Source organism: Antechinus flavipes, chromosome 4, assembly GCF_016432865.1.
Source record: "Antechinus flavipes isolate AdamAnt ecotype Samford, QLD, Australia chromosome 4, AdamAnt_v2, whole genome shotgun sequence".
In the NCBI taxonomy this organism is placed as follows: domain Eukaryota; kingdom Metazoa; phylum Chordata; class Mammalia; order Dasyuromorphia; family Dasyuridae; genus Antechinus; species Antechinus flavipes.
Window position 1 is genome coordinate 109,035,872 of NC_067401.1, and position 22,149 is coordinate 109,058,020.

At 43.6% G+C, this 22,149-nt stretch overlaps 1 protein-coding gene across 7 annotated transcripts in view; it reads left to right on the forward strand.

Moving 5' to 3' along the window:
- Positions 1–20,770, forward strand: part of ARHGEF11 (Rho guanine nucleotide exchange factor 11) — a 151,035-nt gene extending 130,265 nt beyond the window's left edge. For 3 of the 7 annotated variants that reach the window (XM_051993719.1, XM_051993721.1, XM_051993723.1), the window contains 20 exons: positions 2,908–3,037; positions 7,261–7,440; positions 7,543–7,590; positions 7,743–7,930; positions 8,353–8,499; positions 8,731–8,810; positions 8,970–9,095; positions 9,378–9,495; positions 10,291–10,469; positions 10,901–10,976; positions 11,497–11,664; positions 12,595–12,685; positions 13,301–13,426; positions 13,946–14,016; positions 15,741–15,950; positions 16,599–16,976; positions 18,140–18,235; positions 19,304–19,545; positions 19,652–19,841; positions 20,237–20,770. In XM_051993719.1, coding sequence (XP_051849679.1) covers positions 2,908–3,037; positions 7,261–7,440; positions 7,543–7,590; positions 7,743–7,930; positions 8,353–8,499; positions 8,731–8,810; positions 8,970–9,095; positions 9,378–9,495; positions 10,291–10,469; positions 10,901–10,976; positions 11,497–11,664; positions 12,595–12,685; positions 13,301–13,426; positions 13,946–14,016; positions 15,741–15,950; positions 16,599–16,976; positions 18,140–18,235; positions 19,304–19,545; positions 19,652–19,841; positions 20,237–20,292 — 2,900 coding nt within the window. In that variant the 3' untranslated portion in view covers positions 20,293–20,770. The remainder of the gene's footprint in view (positions 1–2,907; positions 3,038–7,260; positions 7,441–7,542; positions 7,591–7,742; positions 7,931–8,352; positions 8,500–8,730; positions 8,811–8,969; positions 9,096–9,377; positions 9,496–10,290; positions 10,470–10,900; positions 10,977–11,496; positions 11,665–12,594; positions 12,686–13,300; positions 13,427–13,945; positions 14,017–15,740; positions 15,951–16,598; positions 16,977–18,139; positions 18,236–19,303; positions 19,546–19,651; positions 19,842–20,236) is intronic. The other 4 variants (XM_051993720.1, XM_051993722.1, XM_051993724.1 and 1 more) reach the window with 3 other exon arrangements.
- The last annotated feature ends 1,379 nt before the right edge of the window (positions 20,771–22,149 follow it).

The window sequence follows — 22,149 nt, forward strand, 5'->3', positions numbered from 1 at the left end:
ATTGGCAACCAAATTGAATAACATACTAGAGTGGGAGGGTGACATTGACAACCAAAGGAAGACTATCCTGAATAGGGGGGAGGGAGAGGGGAGGCAGGGTGGAGGAGAGAAGGTAGGATTTTTGAATAACTCCTTTCCCATGTGCCTGGCCTAGTGCCTGGCACAAGAGAAGCCCTAAACTCCATCCAAATTTCAGAACTTGGCAAAAAGGACAATCGATTCATTCAGGGTCTCAGTTGTTGATGACCCAGCGATGATTGTCCTCTTAACCCCTGTCCACCTCACTTTCCAAGAGGTCAGTGGTGGGAAAGTAGCCCCTACCTCAGAAGGTGGCTTTTAGGATCAAATGAAACAATTCACCATCACCCTTGGCAAAGGATCAAATACATTAACCACCTGCTTGCTCTCCTTTTTTGAGGCAGCTTTAAGGAGATTAAGCTTCCAATTCCGGACCATCTCAAAAGAATAATGGTAAATGTGACAAAATTATACAGAAAAAAAACATTCTCAGTGAAGAGATAAAACAAGAGTCATACCAATTAGCAGATATAGGAGGGGAGTGGAGGAAGCAGGTTGAAATTGTGTGTGTATGTGTGTGTGTGTGTGTGTGTATACACACACACACACACACACATATACACATATATATGATGATGATGATGATGATGATGATGACGATGATTGAACTTCTAAGGGTATGGTAATATTATCAAGAGGTAGTAAAGAGAGAAGAAGATATGGGGGAGAACCTTTGGCAAGGATTACTCATATTTAGAGGCAAAAGATTCTTCTGAGAAGAAATAGATAGGAAGAAGGAGAGCAGTGTCACAAAAGCTGAGGAGCATGGGGAGGTGATAGTCAGCAGTATCAGAAGTTTCTAAAAGGTCAAGAATGATGAAGACTCAAGAAAAACCATGAGATTTATCAATTAAGAGATTTTTCATGAACTTTGTGGGAATTGTTTTTTGAATGGTGACAGGATTATATTGCAAGGGTGGGTAATATTACCTGTTCTCTTTATTTAAAATGAGGGGTGGAGCGTGTTTTAAATCCTTATCTATATATCTCTGATGATTTTTAACTTCTATTTGATCATAAAAGCCCTTTTTCAGATCCTTTCCCCACACACACACACACACACTCTTAATAAATATGACATTAGACTTAGAAGAAAATAAGCCATTAAAAACCATTGTTTTATATCATTCTAAGAGGTGGCACTGTACCTTTCTCACAGGAAGTGTTAACTCTCCAGCAGATAGAATGAACAGACCTGCCAAATACTTCAGATTCTAGTTTTTGCCATAACTTCATTTAATGCCAGATTCTCTGAATTTTCAGAAAGCCACTAGTTTTCTTATGTAAGAATTCAACATGAGGAAAACTAGAATAGAATAATTTTAGATGGTAATTTCTAATTTTTACTTCCACTATTTTTCTCTTTGACAAAAAAAAATCAATATATAACAGCATGTGGTCAGCTTTCATTTAGTGTATTCCCTTCCCTACCCATCTCTTTCTACCTCCATTTGCTTTTATTATTCTTTTGGTGTGGTGCTCATTTGATCCAGAGATTTCTTAGGTCATAACCTCTTTGGTTATTCCTTATTTTTTTGTTACCAGGATGGGACTGTCCCCCAGAAGACAGTTGTATACCTTGTACTCTCTAACATATTCCTAGGGGTTAGCATTAACACTGGATTAAGTCCCTGCACTCCAGTAAATTTATCTTCTGAGATGTGTCTAGACTACTTTAAAGAGGAGATCTAAGTTAGCTGGTACCTTCTTTTCAGGTAAGACAGGAATGCTAGCCCTGGCCAATTCACAAAAGCCCATGTACACATCCAAGTAATGAATAATCAGAAAACATGAAACTTGAGTCTTCTCTCCTGGTTACATGCTTCTTTGAAGGTCACTATTAAGCCACTTTGTATGTGGATACAGAGAGGCATAATCCTAATCCTACCCCAAAGATGTGAGGCAAAAAAGCTTACCAAATTCTTTCCTCTAGTGTTTTCTTAATCAGAAATTTTCTTTTAAAATCTTGATATGAGAAGTAATGCAATTTGGCAAATTTGTGTTAGCTTACGAGGTCTTTGTGAATATGTCTGTCTGGATTGGTATGGCTCTTGATGGATCCTCAGCTCTTGGGACATTTCTTCTTTCTTGTTTTACCTATACTTCCCACAAGTCCTCAGTAGAAATCATCTCCCTGTGATGGTATAGCCCACCCCCAATCCCAGAATCAAGACCCTTAAACCAAGCTAGTCAGCCTTTTGGAATGTTTTCCTTAAACCCTTTCCCTGTTGGGAAATATTAACAGTCCTGTTTATGGGCAGTGTGGGTCTTAGTTCTTCACAGCTCGTAACTTCGGTGATAGGCTCTATGCATACCATTTTTCACCTGTCTCTTTCAGCTTTTCTAAAATAAAACAGCTCTCTATAAGTTTAACCTGGCTTAGGACCAGAAGGTGAATAGCCAGGAGAAAGCTCTCTAGTCTTGGCATAATCCTTTTTCTTTCCCTGGGTCATGGTCTTTACTTTTTTGTCCTTTTCTGCTTTACCTCTGGTTGAATTTAAAGAATTTGTGAGATGGGGTGTAGAGGTGGTTAAAAGAAAGAAAGAAATATCAAGAAACTTTGATCTAAAAGTAATGGTAAATTTTGAAAAATGTCTGAGAATAGATTGAATGGCCTCGTTTCGAAATACATATAAATGACATATGTTTGTAACATTTCTGCCTGCTTTTATTTGGATATGTCCTTTAGGAAAATCATAACAGAGCCTTCATTTAGCATCCACTACATTTGCTTTTATTAGCTTAGAGAGAGAAGTGAGAAATCTGGAGTTTCTGTGCAGAAAAGAGAGAGTATTGTTTACTTAATTTTTACCTTTTCCCTATCCGTAGTCAAACCTGGCAGTGTGAGAAACATCATCCAGCACTTCGAGAACAACCAGCAGCATGAGTCTCCTGAGCCTGGGCTGCAGCGACTCTCAACAGGAAGCTTCCCTGAGGATCTGCTGGAGAGTGAAAGGTAGTGAGTAGCTAGAGGGCCAAGACCAGTGTCCTAGGGAGGATGCCTCACTCCTGGTTAAGGTCCTATCACTTATGACTTTATTCCTTTATTCACTTCCCCTCTTAGAGAAGGAAATGAGTCAGAACTGGGGTTGGGTTTATGTATAATAAACAAGTTAAAGAGAAGGAAAAATATCTGTAGTCTTCTAACACCTAACATCCAAGCGTCTCCATGAAATCATTATCCAGCCTGTCTGCATATGTTAGTGGTGGAGAATTCAGAGCTTTTTAAGCAAAGCCCTTTGGTTACTGAAATCTGCCTATTGGTAACCCCCATCCTCAGATTCTAGTTCTGCTTCCTGAAGTCATATAGAAGAATCATTCTAAATCCCCTTATAGCCTTTCAGATAATAAAGTTGTGATCATAGAGTTTTAGAATTTGAAGGAACCTTGGAGATGAAAGAGTCCGGCTCCTTCATTGTACAGATGAAGAAACTGAGGCCCAGAGAGGAAAATAACTTGCTGGAGGTCACAGTGGGCAAATGGTCAGTCCAGATCTTTTGCCCGCAGCGTGTGGGCTTTACGTCTCTGTTTCCCTGCACTGCTTCTTCTCCAGGCTCAGCATCCTTCAGCCATTTCTCATAGAAGGCCTTAGAGGGCTCAGGGTCTGGCTGGAAAAACCAGTCCCAGGAACAGATGACTGATAAGGTAAGGGAAATAGATCCAGGAAGTAGAGCTGTAGAAAGAAAAGTGGAGAGAACTGGGCTTTCCTCATAAAGGAAGACTGAGCTGAAGCTTGAAGGGATCAGACAGGGAAACTGAGGACAAAGGCTATAGAGCAAGTATCAGGGCAGATCTAGAGGACATTGATTGCCAGGTTTGGAGTTTTATCTTCTAGGCAGTGGGGTGTTGTTGAGTTAGTAGAATAATAGTGTTTAAGAGAATTGATTTGGGGCTTTGTAGAGAGTATATTAGAGGGTAGGCTAGAGGCAGGGAGATCATTTGGAATATCATTGCCATAATCCTACTGGAAAGAGAGAGGATCTTGACCATTGTAACATTGAGAATAAATAAAGGTATATAATATATGAGCATGACAAAGAAATCCTGAAATCATAGTGTTAGAGTTAGAATAATCTTTAATATCATTTTGTTCAATTTCTTCATTTAAAAAACAAAGGTTGAGGCAGCTAGGTAGCACAGTGATTAGAGCACTAGCCCTGAAGTCAGGTGGACCTGAATTCAAATCTGGCCTCAGACACTTAACACTTCCTGCCTGTGTAACCCTGGCAAGTCACTTAACCCCAATTCCCTCAGCAAAAAAAAAAAAAAGTTAAAAGATGTTTCAACTGTCCAAATCATGTAACAAGGTAGTAGCAGGGTTAAAATTAGAATTCAGGTTTCCCACCTCATGGTCCAGTGCTTTTTTCCACTATATTTTACACTGGTCTAAATGTTCAGGATACACAAGTATCTTAAACACAATCTGTGTTTTCAAGAGCTTAGAACTCAGTAGCTACTTTATACTACAGTGTATCTAGAACCTCATTAATGTAACTACTCCCTCTCATGTGCAAATCACAAGCTATGACATTTAACCTTTTCTGAATCTTTATATTTTTTCATAAATTATATGGAAAGAATCCTACATGCTAGAAGTTTGCTCCAAGTCTTTTATACTTAACTGACTCCTACTGTTGGCTATATGTTATCCTTTGTTCTTTCTTATGACCAGTCCACTTTTTTCTGATCTCACATCTTCTTAATTATCCTTTTTATGCTTCTTCTCATGATCATTTACTGTTGCCTACTGATCTTCAGTGATTGTTTTCCAATCTTTTGGATCACCTATAATTTTGATTCTCTCAAGATTAAGACTGAAGTGTTCCATGACTCATGGCCATAGAGCATCATTAGAAGAAGAGTGTGTTAAAAGATGGGATTTGCTTTAGGAGCAGGTTAGCATTGTTGAAATTGTAGTGCAGTTTTCTAGATGCAAATTTTCTTCTTTGATTCGAGGCCCAATCCATTACTTTTCTAATTGTCTGCCTAACATACATACATTAATGGTCCCTTAAGTGTGAAAGATTTAGACTTCTTAAGAAAATCCAGAGTTACTCAAATGAATTCAATCTAACAATCCACACAAAAAAATCAAATTAAGTGGGCTCCTGATAAGTTGCATTTCATAATTTGAATGATAAGTATTATTTATTCACTTGGTGACATGTTGTTTTTAACTGTCCCAGGTAGAAATGTCCAACAGACAATAAGGAAAACAGGACTACTGGGATTTGTTTAAGAGGAGCTGATAATGCCAAGAAGAGAAGACTGAATCTTATCATACACATAAATTTAAGGGATGGGAATTATTTAAAAAGCCAAAGGAGTAATCAAGGAGATAGAATCGAGGACAGTGCAGAATAGAGAGATAGGAAGGAAATAATTGTAAAGCAGGGTAGTCATCAGTGTCAAAACATACAGAAAAGAAGTAAAGAGAAAAAAAACTACTAGATTTGTGATTTGGAAGTACTTGATTGAACTTTTAGAAATTATTTTCAGTATAGTGGTGGAGGTGGAAGCTAGAGAGAAGTTATTATAGACATTAGCTTTCTCATAGAGACAGAAACATGTAGTACACATTTCAAAGTGAAAAGTATGTGAGGATCTGAGCTTTTCTAAACAGTATGCTCTTGAAAGTGCTTGGGAGTTAGGTGAATTTCTGATTTGCCATATTAATCCTGAGTAGTTCCCAACAACTGATTTCTGAAAGCTATGTTTGCCTCTTTTACCTGTAGCCTCAATTATACCAACAATAGTGTTGAAGCAATTGATAGAAGGGTATTTATGAGGAAAATCTCAAAACTAGGTTGGGTCTGGGTCAGATTTTTCAGAACTGAATGGCAGTTTGTACTGATTCATTTAAGCCTAGAGATTCATGCATCTGGCTAATGGCAGTAGTGTACTCTAATGGCCCAGGTGCCCCTTAATTCAAATTTTTAGAGATCCTTAAAATTTCCATTTGGCCTAGGGGCACAGCACGGAATACAAATTATCAGTATTAATAGCAACAGAAATGTATGATTTCACAGGAGGAGCTAAGGATCTAGGGTAGATAGATGTCAGAAATTCCATCTGTTGTGGGGTCCAGATCACAACAGAACACCAGACATAGCAACACAAATCCTCACCTTCTTGTCAACACTCTCTAGTCCAGAGAACAAAGGACCCTTTGCTACTTTGAGATGCTTTGTTGCTAAACTTAGAAGATCGAGAAGAGCAGTTGCCTAGACGGGAACTGGCCAGAAGAGAGGCTGTTTGGTATTATGATACTTGATCATGGGCAAGCCATTGACCCTCTCTGAGCCTCAGTTTCCTTAACTATAAAATGGGGATAATACCACCTGTGAGGTCTACTTTACAATGCCATTGTGAGACCCAAAGGAGATAGTGTATATACAGAAATTTACAAGTTTGAAAATACTATGTAAATGTCAATTCCACTAGAAAGTTCTAGCCATACTGGGGGAAACCAAGGTGTGGCCAGGGGCGGGGCAAGAGTTCTATTAAGATACAAGAAAGGAGGAAAGTTAGAAAGCAGTGAGAACTTCCTGACAGGCAATGGCAGAAAGCCCTGGAATAGGCAAATGAAGAAGATGGTTGCATTTTCTTCTCGGGAGATCTTGGAAAAAGGAGGGTCCCTCTGCAGCTGGCACCAGAAGAGGGGACTGTGCTGTACAGAGGCAAAGGGATGAATAGAATGACCACAGATAACCCTAGGTGAGGAGAATGGTGGTATTGGGTCTTGTTATCCTTGATCAGGGACTCTGTTGTCTGCACTTTTCTAGGATGGTTAGTTTGGGGTTCTCAGCCTACCCCTTGATTCCTTAAGTTGAAGGATTCAAAGCATATTGAAGGTCTGAACTTGTCTTTCATCATTAGGATTTGCTTTCCCCTTTAGACTTTTTCTTGATAGGTCTTAGAGAAGAGTAGATCCTTGATTAGGCTGCAGTGGGAAAGGGAAGGGAGAGTTGCCTTTGTGCAGAGGGAAGGACATGATGATCTTTGGCATCCCAAAGTTGTCTGCTCCTTTGGGGCTTAGATGGATCATCTAGAGAAAGTAAAGGGATTGTCTTCTGGCTTTTGAGGGATGGAGGTGGGGAAGGAGAGGGTTAGATGTTGGAAAGAGCTGAGCAGAGAAGTAATCAGCTTCCAGATTTGAACCTTCCCCATCTCCTTACTCAGTTCACGTTCAGAAATACGTCTGGGCCGCTCCGAGAGCTTGAAAGGACGAGAGGAGATGAAGAAGTCCCGGAAAGCAGAGAATGTGCCACGTTCTCGAAGTGATGTGGATATGGATGCTGCTGCTGAGGCTACTAGGCTCCACCAGTCAGCTTCATCCTCAGCATCCAGCCTTTCTACCAGGTGGGTAGGATTAAAAGGGGCTGGAAAAAATGTTAAGGCAACCATCCTAAAAACGGCCTGGTTCTTTGGGTGAAATGCTGATAATTCTCATTCTATCTCCAGGTCCCTAGAGAATCCAACCCCACCTTTCACCCCCAAAATGGGCCGCAGGTGAGTAATTCAGCATTCCCTGTTCTCCAACCCAAGCCTCTTCGTCCCTAATGATTCTTATTGCACAGAAGTAGCTGGAAAGGACCCTGTGTGGCCCTTTCTTCCACAGAAATAAATTGAATACTTCACCACTAACCCTTTATCATTTGCAGGAGCATTGAATCCCCTAGCCTTGGGTACTGTACAGATGCCCTTCTCCCTCACCTCTTGGAGGATGACCTGGGTCAATTGTCTGACCTGGAACCTGAGCCCGATGCCCAGAACTGGCAGCACACAGTGGGAAAAGATGTGGTAGCTGGGCTGTCACAAAGGGAGATTGACCGACAGGAAGTTATCAATGGTGAGGACTTCTGCTCTGCTTCCATCCACTCAGGGCAAGAACTCTACCTAGGCACTTAAGAGCCCTTGAAGAAAAGATTCTAGGTAACCTCTGGAGGTTGGGATTCCATGCCAACACCAGAGGGAAACAGTGAAATGTGATGGGAGTCACAGAAACTGAATTCCATTCTTAATTAGCTCATTATGTACAAATCATTTCCTCTGGGGCTGCTTCCTTATTTGTTAAAGGAGATTGTACTATACAAAACTAAAGTCTCTTACAGTATAAAAATTTGTGAATCATAGATATGAAAAATCAGGCCTTTTGATAGGGAAGAGTTGGGATTTAGAAATAGTACTTTTCCTGCAAAATTAGGGAGAATTGGGGTATCAAGGAATTGTGACTCCAGAGCCTGAGGTGACTTGGGCTCTCTCCTGGCACAGAGCTGTTTGTGACAGAGGCATCCCATCTTCGAACTCTACGAGTCCTGGACTTGATTTTCTACCAACGCATGAAGAAAGAGAACTTGATGCCACGGGAGGAGCTGGCCCGCCTTTTCCCTAACTTACCTGAACTTATTGAAATCCATAGTAAGTAGCCTCCACTCTTAAGGTTCCTGCCCTCTGGTAACCTCCTAGTGCTGCTCCTTATTTCCTTACTCAGTTTCCCTTCTCCAAACTCACCTCTTCTTTTGTTCCCCATATTCCAGATCTCTAATTTTTGGATACTTACCCTTTCTCAACCCTTCTGCTTGGCATATAGTCTGGCAATGAAAACTGGGCCTTGGCTGTACCTGCATTTTCTCTTCCCTTCCTCCCCAGATTCTTGGTGTGAAGCCATGAAGAAGCTTCGGGAGGAGGGCCCTGTCATCAAAGAGATCAGTGACCTCATGCTGGCCAGGGTATGGCTCCAGGATCCCTTTGAGAAGATCATCACTGGGGATGGAAAAGACTATTGGGAGGCCAAGAAAAAAGCAAAGGCCTGCGGTGTGGGATGAGGAAGGGCTCTGGAGAGGACCAGGAGTATTAGAACTAGCTGGATGCCCATTTTGTCCCCTTAGTTTGATGGTCCAGCCAGAGAGGAGCTCCAGCAGGTAGCAGCACAGTTCTGTTCCTATCAGTCAATTGCACTGGAATTGATCAAGACCAAACAGCGTAAGGAGAGCCGCTTCCAGCTCTTCATGCAGGTAATGCCTCACCTCACCCTTCTGCTGCCTGCTGTCTCCTTAACGGTCTCTCCTCAAGCCATTTGCCCACCTTCTCACCGAATACTCCAGCCTTTCCTTCTGCTTAATAGAATTGAGTCATCTCTTTCTTTCATTCTAGGAAACTCCCCAGTACTTTCTTAGATCATTCTCTTCTTCCTGTTTCAATGCCAGGGAACTGTCTCTGCCTTAATAGTATTCCACATCTCCCTTCTTCCTTTCCACCATGACTTAAATTTCTCCCAATTTATTCTTCTCATTCAGGAGGCTGAGAGCAATCCTCAGTGCCGGCGTCTCCAGCTCAAGGACCTGATTGTCTCAGAGATGCAGCGTCTTACTAAGTATCCACTGCTGCTGGAGAACATCATCAAGTATACAGATGGTAAGCACTGTCTCACTGGACCATATTTTTCTAGATGGGAGTTCTGAGTACTAGCAATAAGTTAGAAGCAATTCCTACCCTACCCTTGTCACCACCTCACCCATCTACCTTTAACGGGCTACTTTGTTACGTAGGACTTTTCCCTTTTTCCTCAGGCTTTTCCTTTTCCTTAACTAATGACTCCTCAACTTCTATCTCTTCCCAAACCTTTCCTCCCCTACCCTTTGTTTCTAGTAATAAATTTTGTATTTTTTTATTTGGCTCTTAGGGCAAGGACTTTCTGGGGCCCCAGGCAATGACCTGAATTCTGAAAATAAACTCAGTTAACCTTTTCATTTGAACTATTTGGAATCAGACTTGACAAAAATCTCATACACGTACTAACTCACTCCAAGGAAATGAAGATGATCAGGAAAACGAGTGGCCAAATAATAGTTGGCTCTGTTCAGATACCACTGGCTGGGAAAGGAAAAGGAATAAATATTTCTATTGAACAAATGATATTTCAGGCATTGTAGCTAGTCACTTTTTGTAAATGTTTTCTCAGTTGAGTCTCATAACTCCGGGAGATAAGTGCTTTTATTATTCCCATTTTACAGTTGAGAAAACTGAGGCAAAGATTGTTTCCTTCCTAGAGTTATACAACTTAAAAGTGTCTGAAGCCAAATTTGAACTCAGGCTTTCCTGGCTCCAAATTTCTTGAATCACTAGCTGCCTCTAGAGACTGATTATAACAGATTATAATTATTATAAGAAACTGATCTATAACATTTTACCTTCACTGTGTCTCAACAGACAGTAGTTCAGAATATCATAAGCTGTGTCGGGCCCGGGATCAGTGCCGGGAGATTCTTAAGTATGTGAATGAGGCAGTGAAACAGACAGAGAACCGACACCGATTAGAGAGCTACCAGAAACGCCTGGACACCACCTCCCTGGAGAGGGCCAGTAATCCTCTGGCAGCAGAGTTCAAGGTACTATGTGGAAGGTAGAAGCAGTTGCTTGCCCTACAATAGTCACCGTGATACTCCCGAAAAGAATTCTATCTGGGGCATTAAGGGGAGAACTATGACCCCTAGCATAGTCTGTAAATAAATATGAATCACAGATGGTTTTTTATCATACATGAGTTCTAAATATTAGTTGGGGGGGAATGAGGCAGGACATGGCTAAGGAAATCAGTCTGCAGAAGTTTTTTGTAATTAGTAATATAAAGAGGGGGAGGATGGAGAGTGATAAATAGAATGGGCTTGAAGAAAGAGAAGGAAGGAAGGTTTCCTTGAAGAGGAATGGGGTACCTGAAACCAGACAGGTAATGAGCTAGAAAAATATGAATTAAGAATAAAGTGGAATGGCTCAACCAGAATATCATTGATCACTTCTCTTCCTTGCTCTTTTCTATCAGAGCCTAGACCTCACAACAAGGAAAATGATTCATGAAGGACCTCTTACATGGAGGATAAGCAAAGACAAGACTGTGGGTATGAACTAGATTCAAGTGGAAATGATGAAGCAGCCAATTCACATGGCTTCTTAAGTTCTCTTGGACATATGGGGTGTTTTGACCAAAACTGGGAAAAGGGGTTGGGGGAAAGCATCTCAACAGATCTGGCATTCTAAATTCCTGGAACCAAACAAAAACTATCACCAGACAGTGCCTGGGCCTTCATAGGATGGATTAAGACTGAGGCTGAAGTGAGTAGAGGTATTTGCCCATAGCACGCCAGGAACATAAATCTAATTAAAAATAAATGTTTAGTGCTTTGCCAACCTTAAGACACTATGTGAATGTATGTGTGTATGTATACATATATATGTAGATAGATCCACAGATAAAGTATAGATGCATATGTGAGTGATAGATAAATGCATGGATGGGAAGATAGATTGACCCATTTCAAGAACCTCATCTTTGAGTTGGTGTTGACCTGTTGGGTGGGAAAATTAATAAAATTAAAGTTTGCTGTGTATATTCCGTCCTCCTTCCCCTTCTTCCCCAAGATCTTCATGTATTGCTCCTGGAGGACCTGTTGGTACTACTACAGAAGCAGGATGAGAAACTGCTCCTCAAATGTCAAAGCAAGACTTCCCTGGGCTCCTCTGACAACAAGCAGACGTTCAGCCCTGTATTGAAGCTCAATGCTGTGCTCATTCGCTCAGTGGCCACAGGTATCCCTCTTCTTCTCCCTCTGTGTAGGTAGCTCGCCCTCAATGAAAAGGAATGGGGCCTTGGTCAGTGGGGTCAAACTCAATAATGGGAACTATTAATATTGAAGGATCATTGTGGACCACATATGGATTTAGTTTTTAAATATAACATTCTCTATATTTTATTGTATTTTACTTATTTTTGTTAAAACATTTCTAAGTTCATTTTATTTTTGTTCAGGCCCCACTGTGTAATGCTATAGGTTATGTTTGATGCCTTTAGGCTTGGGCCAAGGAGTTTTAGAGAAAGTCATTATCCTTAGCACCCACTGTCAATATCACATAAGGTTTCTTGGCTCCTTTTAAAAAGTCATTTGTTCTTCATTGGTCTTGTGCTCCTCTTCCCTGTCGTGGGAAGCCTCTTTGAAGAGAGTCCTAGAATTGTCTCAGGGGACGCTACAGAGAGAAGACAGGCAGATGAACAAAGCGAGCGCATGCCCGCGCACACACCCGCACCAAGGGCAGGACAGATAATATGCTTCCTCAGCACAGTTGCCGAGTCGGATTCTGGGAAGGTTTGATAGAGGAGGGGAGGTTGAAACACGCTTGAGAAGGTCTGACAAGAAGAGTAGGAAAGACATTTGAATTGGAAAAGTAGATGGACTAGACAGGTATGAGAAAAAAGAAGGGGAATAAAGTCCTAGTAAGCATCCTTAGATAAGGGAAGACAATGAGAAAAAAGCCTTTTAAAGCTGAAGTTAATTGCACTTGGGATTGATTCCTTGTCCTCATCTTGTTAAAGTTCACTGCAGGAAGGTAGGTGTGATGACCCAGAACGTTCATAGGTCAGTTTGGAGCTCTTTTAGGGCTTCATTAACTTTCCTTTATCACTAGCTAGACTAATAGCAATAATGTTGCCATTCCTTGACTTTCCCTTACCCTCTTATATAGACAAAAGAGCCTTCTTCATTATCTGCACCTCTGAGTTGGGCCCGCCTCAGATCTATGAGTTGGTTGCATTGACGTCATTGGATAAAAACATGTGAGAAAGATGGGTTTCATATCATCCCCTTCTCCTTGAGCTTGGGTATTGTGAGTAATAGAGCAAGAACCTGAAGGGGGCAAGACTGAGGGAAGACCTCTGTCCTAGGGTAGCTTAACCAACCCCTGGGAGAGTGGGGGGAGGGGGAGGAGAGAAGTTAAGTGACCTAGGAGAAAACTAGCAGCAGGAAAGCCTGTGCAGAGGTGAAAAGGGGGAGCCTGAGGAACATTCTTCTCGGCTTGATTCAAGAATAATCTGGGCAAGGAAATTGACAAAACATCAAGAATTACAGCTATAGCCTTAGAATCTCTTTATTCTTCAAACTACCCCCCCCCTACAATCATCCTAAAGGCATATTACTCATCCCAAATGGTTCAACTTTGATGCTAGCTCCTGTAGTACCCCAGGGTCTTGGAATCCACCCTCTTAATGAATAACAGTAACCAGAGCAAACCAACTACTCTTTTACAGCTAAGCCCAGCATTTGGTTAAGGTGTGCTGGTAGAGGTGGTGGCCAGGGATGCAAAGTTACAGAGGTAGGCAGTAGGCAGTAGGTTTTTCCTTTTCTCTTTGCCCAGTCTTACTGCTGATGTGTCTCCTTTTACTGAGTAATAGGTGGATGGAGCTTCTAGAGGATGCTGTGCAGAATGCCACCAGGAACCCTAGCATTGTACCAAACCCTGCCCATCTTTCTCAACCAGCCCCCCAGCAGCCATCTCAGCACAGCTCCTCATCCACAAGGTAATCAGCCCTCCCTGAGGACCCCAGCAGCCAAATCTCTAAGGCACATACATGGCTTTTGATATATAGTTACTTTGAACCTTGCCTCTGGGAGACTTAATGGCATCTGAACACATGGAAGATGGATAACCACAGGACAGAAGTATCAGAAGAAGAAAAGGGATAATCCTAGGCTCAGGCAGATTGGAATTTATTCCCTATTTCTCCATATTACACTCTCTTGGATGGAGTGGCAGTAAGCTGGGTGAAAGTAGAGATGAAAGCAAAAGCTTGTATGTTCTGTCCTCCAAGTCTCCCATCTAGATCAACCTAATCCAAATGAGCACACACACACACAGAGCTCTCCTTTGTCCTTCATTCCCTCATTCTTACTCCCATGCTGAAAGTGCAGAAGGTAGAATCCAGGGTTCCCAAGGTAAAATGTCCATGACATTTCCCTGCTTAATGGTGAAATGGGATTTCATTGTGGCTAGTATCACTCTCAGCATTTGTCTCACCATAGGCTTTTTTTTTCCTCAGCATGGGGCTGACTGACTCAGAAGCATCCCAAGGAAATGGCTGCCAACAAGAAGATGAACTACTGCCTAAAGGTATGTAAAGAAGATGGTCCAATTTGTCTCTAAGATCTGTCTTAGGGTAATAATTAAGGTCACCTAGAATCCTGCTTCTTAAAATAAGTCTTTTTTTTTTCTCTATGGGTCTTGTAACTGATTATAGAGGTTATGAAATTATGATTTATTATTAATAAATGTTTAATTTGCATACTTGTTTTACATTACCTGCATGTCCAGGGTCACATACAAATTTTTCAGTCAAAAAGGGATCATGAGTGGAAAACATTTAAGAAGCCTTGCTGTAGTAAAGTCAACATCAGAATGCTTGAAAAGTATTGAGGTAAACTGAGTTTTAAATGGAGGAAAAATAGGATAACCTGAGACATGTAGTAGAAACATTGTAGAGAAATTTGGAAGAGAATTTTGTATTTAATCATAGGAGGGATTCACTGAAGATTTTTCAGAAGATGGGCGTCATGACTGAAGTTGTGTTTTAGGAGAATCACTTTGGCATCTCTGCAGAGAATAGAGTGGAGGAGAGAGAGACCAGGAGGAGTGAAATCATTTAAATGACTGGGACAAATAGACCAGTCAAAAGATGAGCTAGGGCAGTGGTAGTGAATGGGGAAAAGAGGACAGATTCCATAGAGTTGGCCACTGTTGGTTCTGAGGTTTTAAGGTGAGAAAGAAGAAACAGTCATAGATGATTCCAGGGTTACAAACTGGGCCGAGAGGGACGAACATTGCAATCATTATAAGTCATTGGATCAGGTATTTTGTTTAATTGTTGTTTTTGGTTTTTTTAAACAAAGGAAGGTTTGTTGGAGGGGGGAATCAAGTGATCAGTTGGCATTAGTTTTGTTTGAGTTTCCTCAGAGGAGGAAAACTTTTATTCAGAGGATAGAGATGAACAAGGTTTTCTTACTGTAACAGACTCCAGTTTAATTTTCCTAAGAGATTAAAGGTACTTAAAGATGGGGTAAGGGATAGGAAAGAAACTCACATCCCTGAAGAACATTGACTTCACTGGGGGTTGGGGATCTGGAAGAAAGACCCTAATGGTCTTTCTGGATGCTGAAGTTCTCAGTTGCTGAGTGGAAGGAGAAGAGAGGAATAGCTCCATAGGGAGAAGAGGACCAGATCCGGGGGAGGGGGCCTGGGCTTACAGCTTTGTTGTTACCTATTAAATGTATGACCTTGGCAAGCTATGTACTACTTGGATTTTTGTTATTTCACTTATAATTAGGGAGGGAGGGATTAGATAATTTCTGAAGGCCCCAAGGAAGTTGTTTCTATCACCCACTGATAGAGGACCCACACTTAAAGAATAAAGACTATAGAAGAATGGGGACAAAGTATTGATTCAACAGATATGATTAGTGGGATGAGATTTGGGGTTAGGAGTGAAGCTACAAATTCCCTATTTTGGAGTTAACCTCAGAGTAAAAAAACCAATAATATTAGAATAGTGGGCCTAAAAGAAGCCAAAGCTATTCATTTGGTTTCCCCTCTACCCCATGATGTCCTTCCCCTGGGAGATGGGCAATTCCTCCATTCACCTTACCTCACCCCAGCTAGTTGATTTTTCCATATTTAAATTTCTTCCTTGGTTTTTAGAGGGTCTGAATAGTCTCAAATGAGACTTACTGGAAGAGAGGGAAGAGAGAGGGCAAGGGAATGGGCCAAGACCATGCACATGCTCACATATAAAATTAGACTGCTTTCTTTTCCTCTCTTAATATTCTTCTTCCTTCTGTTAGGTGATAGGTCCCAGCAATGGGTTAATGGGAAACATCAAGCATTGTTGGAAGAACCAGAGCAGGAAGGCAGTGAGGAAGAGTTGGTTGCCCCAACGTCCACCTCATCCCTGGGTGGAGGGGGCTTGGGCATCAGAACAAGAGGTGCTATCCACCTGCCCCTACCCAGCCCATTATTCATGGAGGGATTGGCCGATTCTGCCCTGGAAGATGGTGTGTGAACAAGGGACCCTGTTTCTCCCTAACCCCCCTTCTTAATGCCTACCTAGTTACCATCTAAACTTTATTTCTTTTGATTTTAGTTGTATGGAAGATCTAAAACAATGGAGTCTAGGAGCCATTTCCCAATAATGCCCACTAGTTCCTGTCCAAACTTTATTTCCTTTGATTCTAGTTGGATGGCAGATCTAATATAATGGGGCCTAAGACCCACACCCACCCCAAATCCCTTTTCACATATTAGATCTTCTAAAAGGACTAGACTTTTGGAGAGGTCTTTCTTGCATTATAGAAGTGATACTCAAACAGGGGTTAAATAGGGTTTAGAGGTTCTTGTAAAGCTATAGAATTCTTGTTCTTTCCCAAATATCCCTATCTTAATTCCCAGAGTTTATTTGGGAGGACTTATGGGGAAATTACTGCTGTTCTAGGATGTTGGATCAAGCTCCTCCATCTCCTTCTGAAACCTGCTTATAATGCTGTTATTTTGAGGACAATTTCCCCTACTCACTAGTTTTGCCTGTTGACCTGTTATCAAAGAATTTATATATTTTCAGTACAGGAGACAACTAGTTATGAAAGAAAGAGAGAGGGAGGGAGTGAAGAAAATTTTCCAGGTGCCAGTTTTGTTTTCCCTTCCAGTGGAGAATCTTCGACACCTGATCCTGTGGAGCCTTTTACCTGGTCATCCAATAGAGTCCAGAGCTACTGTGGAGCCAGAGGACGACCTTACCCCTACACCATCTGTCATAGGAATCACCTCCCACCCCTGGGATCCAGGTTCCCCTGGGCAGCTGCCCAGTGAAATGGAAGGAAATGACCTTGCACCCTCTGGACAGATGACGAGCCAACTGGAGCTGGAGACGGGGGAGTTAGATGATGCAGCCCTGAGCTCCCTAGAGCACCTGCCCCCAAGAGCCAGAAACTCTGGAATCTGGGAGCATCCAGAACTGGACAGAGATGTACCTGAAGAACCTCTTACGACAGAGGCCATTGGTAGTTACAAAGTAGTAAGGAAAGGTAAATACCAGAAAAAAAAGGTAACTCAGGATCAGGGAGACAGACAACAGGGCACTTAGGATCATTCCTTACACATAAATACACTTAAAGATAGATGCTTACATTAACTGGATTTGAAACAAATTTCCAAAAAAACTGCTCTCATTTCCCTTCCCCTTCCCACTCCTATCCTGAATACTCTGCATGCTAAATTAGATGTTGAAGGGGGACTCAGAAGACAGAAGCTAGAAAAGATGTCTGTCCTTTAGAGGCTCCAAGTTTAATTAAAAGGGCATGACTTTGTCTCTCTGTCTCCCTCTCCTGTTACCAACCTAATGGGAGAAATAGACTTTGCCCCATAGAGTGTTGTTTCTGATGGAGGCTGTTTTCCCATGGGGATCCTTATTTGGGGGAAGGACACCAAGAGCAAGAGAACAAACCTTCTAATTAGAGCTTGAGGGGTATTGGCAGAGATACAGGATGCTGGATGAGGAGGGAGTAAGAGGTCATTCCAATAGAGGAATGTAGAACAAGGCTGTGAAGGAAATCTGGGAGGATGTGGGGGGAAGGAAAGGGGAACTTCAAAGGCTTAGGAAAATAGGTTTCAGGGCAAGAGATGGTCCCTGGGATGAGATGAATAACATGAGAGAAAGAGAGGGTTAGTAAATCTGGGTCTGCAATGAGAAGCAGTGATAAACATACTTATATAGGATCTTGGGCAGGGGAGAAGTGGGATCCAAATAATGTTGGGAGGAAGAGGCCAGTTTTTTGTTTTTTTTAACTCTCCCATCAGTTTGATTATCCAGACTAGTCCAGCTTCCAAACTCCCTCTTCATTAGGATCTCACATTTATTCCCTTAAGATTCATATTTTCTCTCTGTGGTCTTTGGGAACTGACAGTCTTTATCCTTTTCTCTTTCATTGAATCAGTAGAAAGTTCTCTCCAATTCCCTGGGGTATAATCATGTATGATCTTATGTTTACTTTGTTCTTTCTTAACTTTTTTCCCCTTTTTTTCTCCCACCTCCTTTGTTCTTTTGTTTCTCTGGATATCTTGTGTCTCTCTCTCCCCAACCCCCTTTTCCTCTCTTGCTCTCCTTCCTTCCTTCTCTCTTGCCTTCCCTTCCCCCTTCTCTCCCTCTTTCTCTCCTTCCTCTGTTTCCTCCATGGTGGTGGTGGTGCAGCTGAGGTGGCAGGCAGCAATGCTGTCCCTGCATTGCCTGAGTGTGGCAAATCAGAAAGTGAGCCACCAGAAGCTGGAGGTGGACCTAATGCCGCGGGTAACATATGGGGTTCTCTTGGGAGCTGCAAAAGGGGTAGGGAAGCCTGAGGAAGGGCGAAAGTCCAGGGCCAGCGAGCAAAGCCACCTGGGAGCAAGGAGCTGCTGTCTGAAGTACATTTTCAGGCCCCAGCCACCAGCTTTCTGCGGTGCAATGATGAGGTGAAGAGGGATGGCCAAGCTGCCCTTTGGCCCATTCCTCCCTCTTTGAAAAGCTACACGTCTGACGCCAGTGCTCTCCTTTATAGACCAAAGAAGGCCTGCGAGGTAGTGTAGGGAGGCAAGGAGATCATACTCGCATGAACTCTCCTCCTTGGACTTTGCCCCCCCTCCCCCAGCTGACTGGAGCCACGCATTGCCCATCCCTGCTTACCACCATTAAAATAAGCCCAAGGGAGCGAGGGAAGAAAGTGGTAGCCCTCCTCCGTCTGTCTCAGGTCCCCCTTACGGCAGTTCGCCCTAGCTTTATCTGGTGGCCAGGATGTAGAGAGAAGAAAAGGAGGGCAAATGTTACTCTTCGGAAGTGCAGCCAGCTGGAAAGGACTTCGGTCTGGTTTTTCCTTCAGGTTTTAGACGGACACGCTGCCTCAGGCCCAGCCCGGCCCCCTCCCTCACTCCCCCAAGCCCTGTGTCGCCCCGCCCGCTGCTTCATCTCTCCAGTTGAGATGATCTTTTTCCCCCCTCATCTTCCTCTCCCTCGAAGCATCAACCAACCCCACCAAGACACTGTCCCTTCTCTAAGTTGGGTTTAGTACTGATTAATTTGGATGAAAACAGAATTTGTTTGTTTTGAAAGCAGAGCACATTAATTAACCCACGTGTTAGGTGCTGATAGTGCACAAGGGACAGGGGCTCCGAGAGGGCGTTTGAAAGGCATTGGGTAAGAAGTCTTCTCCTGTCCATGTCCGCGAGGAGCTTACTGTGAGAGCTGCTTGGAGCCCCCGTTATTGGCTGTAGAAGAGGGAGTGTGAGGGAAGCGAGGGGAAGGGGGAGGGAAGCACAGCTTCCCATCTCTGGGTACTCCTGCCTGATGATCCCTTATCACTCTCCCTCTTGCCACGGGAAACAGGAAACTGTTTTTATGTCAGCATGCCGACCGGACCCCCGGAATCGAACACGGACCCCTCCGACACAGCCAGGAGCTTCTCTCAGCATGAGGCCCCCCGGGCTTCCCCGCCGGAGCCCGAGCACCGAGGAGGCGGGGGGGACGAGGGGCGGGCTCGAGGCTCGACTTCCAGTCTGGCCCTCAGGGATGTGGGCACCATCTTCCGCACCATCGAGCAGCTCACGCTGAAACTCCACAGGCTGAAGGTGAGAGGGGGGCTCTTCCTTCTGGACCCCAGCAGACTCCCAGCCACTCTCTTTCTCTCAGGGGTCTGTGGGAGAAGGCATCTAAGCACCCCAAACATTCTCTTAGGACATGGAGACGGCCCACCGGGAGCTGCTGAAGTCTTTGGGGGCAGAGTCCTCAGGGGGCACAACCCCTGTGGGCGGCCTCAGCACAGAGGCAGTGAGATGGACTGAGAGCTCCCCGTCACCCCCGGCCAAGGAGCCCTTCTCTTCGTGCTCCAGGGACAGTCATGAGCAGGGACCGGGCCCCGAGGCCGGTGAGTGAAGCCCTGTCCCCCCGTTCTGTGGCCCTGGCTGAGAAATAACAGCAGCCAGTGGGGTGGGGGGTAGGTCTCATCCCTCTCTCAGAGATGACCCTGTCCGTCCCCAGAGCACTGTGATTTAGTGACCCTCTCCTTTGCTCTTTGCCATGGAAATAAGCCCCCCCCCCCCCCCCCCCCCCGTGAGACCCTGGCTGTGGCAGCAGAGGTGTCAGTGGCTCATTTTTTGTTCAGACAGAGCAGCGGCAACTTCAAGGAGCCAGCGGGGACACCGCTGGGGGCGCGGGGCCGGGGCTGACGAGGAGGGGCTGTCTGGGTTGGCAAACACACCTCGGATCTCCTCCTGCACCGTCCCAACTCTTCTTTCTCTTCCTTCCCACTTATTTCTGCAGGCTCTGACAGCCTAGAAGAGAGTCCAGCCGACACAGCCATTTCACTGGGACTTTAATCATGGAAATCCCACAAGACTTCCTGGCTCCCTGCCTCCTCAGGGACTGCCCCAGGGCAGGGGGCCCAGCAGGGAAGACCCCAAACCTACCTTTGGGGAGGACTCGAACCCAGGCCAGGTCTGAGGGGGAGCCAGATGCCTGGCTCTACGCATGTCGCTTCTTCCATTCAAATCTCAGTCAAGTTTGCTGCCCTCTCCCCCTCACTAGAGCCTCAAGTCTCCTCTGTGCATGCTAGTTGCATCTGAGAGGCCCCTCTCCTTCCCTGAACACGTGTATGTGCACATGCGTATGTGTGTATGCACCTCACAGACTCGACTGTCACTTCTGTCCGTTTGAGCGAGAGATGGCGTCGTCTGTATAAATGCACTTTCTCCACCCCTGTCCCTTTCCTCATAGAATCCCAAGGCAGGGAGGTTAGGCACCTCCACCCCCTCCCTTCTGCCGGTTTTGGTTTTCTATAAATATGTACGTATTGTATGTGCGTCTTTGCTCGTGTAAATAACTTGACTCTTAGGCCTCTGCTCCCGAGATGGGGGGAGAAAGACTAGAGGCAGCTCTGAATGGGAGGCGTTACTCAGTGCGCGCTGGGGAAGAACCTCTTCCTCGGCCCCTAACTCGGCTCTGAGACGGAGGAGCAGCCAGGCCCCGCAGGTAGATGTTCCCACATTGTTGGCATGTGAGGCAAGCGGAATAGTTCCCTCTGTGAGAAGCAGGGCTCCCAGCTCCAAAGACCCCTAGTTCTTGAGTTGCCTATTGCTCTCTTCTCTTCCAGTATTTCTTATCTGTTCTCCCAAGGTGAGAGCTTCTTTGGGGATTTGGTTTTGAAACAGCCAAATATTGAATCCTTCACCCCCATTTCTGTTTACTTCCACACCTACAAAGGAAACCAGTGCATTAGGAATAGATCTGAAAATTGAGTTCATGGACAAGGGGTATTGAGAGCTGAAACTCCTGCCATGCCCAGAACCTGTCCATCCTCGGAAGGATCTTCTCATTAATCCTCCTAATAGCTGTCCTTCCCTTAAAGATTAATAGAATATACACACTGTGGTAGGTGTACATATATATATATATATATAATATATATATATAAAATATAAATATATATAATATATAAAATATAGATATGGAAATGACTGCTGTTTAAAATGATGTATAATCTTTTATTTTCCTCTTATGATTAAGATTTTTTTTAAGAAAACTTAAATATTCTTCCGTTGTGATGGTGTGTGATTCTTGGAGTAGGCTTTTCCTGGGAGAGTACTGGGGAGGGCCTCACCAACAGGACCTCCTACCCAAATGCCTGTACTTAAATCACTGTTTTCCTCTAAGAACTTCATATAAAGGTACTAATAGATCTGGGTCTTATGCAGACACAGCTTATGATGTGCACAGGCAAACCAAAAAACTAGGATTTCAGTACTTAAAGGAGGTAAGGTTTCAGTTTGTCAACTACCCTTAGAAATGCAGAGTGAAGCCTTTCTAAATTTCCTAGATAGGATTCATCAGCCTGAGACCACCCTGGTGATGAGCTTTTAAGATCATAGATAGTGAACTCAATAAAATGATCCATCCTTAAGCATGTTGATTAACTCTGTCAATCAATGCCCTGGCTCTGTGTCTGGACCCAGCTCCAAGAGTTGCTCAGAGAGCATAATGCACAAGGTAGAGGAAAGCTAAACATGGTAGTCTTGACTTTCAATACGATAGGAGTTCAGAGATTGGTGTGATTAGCTTGGGCTGGAATAATTAGAGGAAAGCTTTATAAAAGAGAACTTGAGATGGCGTAGAGTAACTGTAATTTATATTGTGCTTTAAAGTTAGTGAAGCATTTTACAAACATTACCTCACGTGAG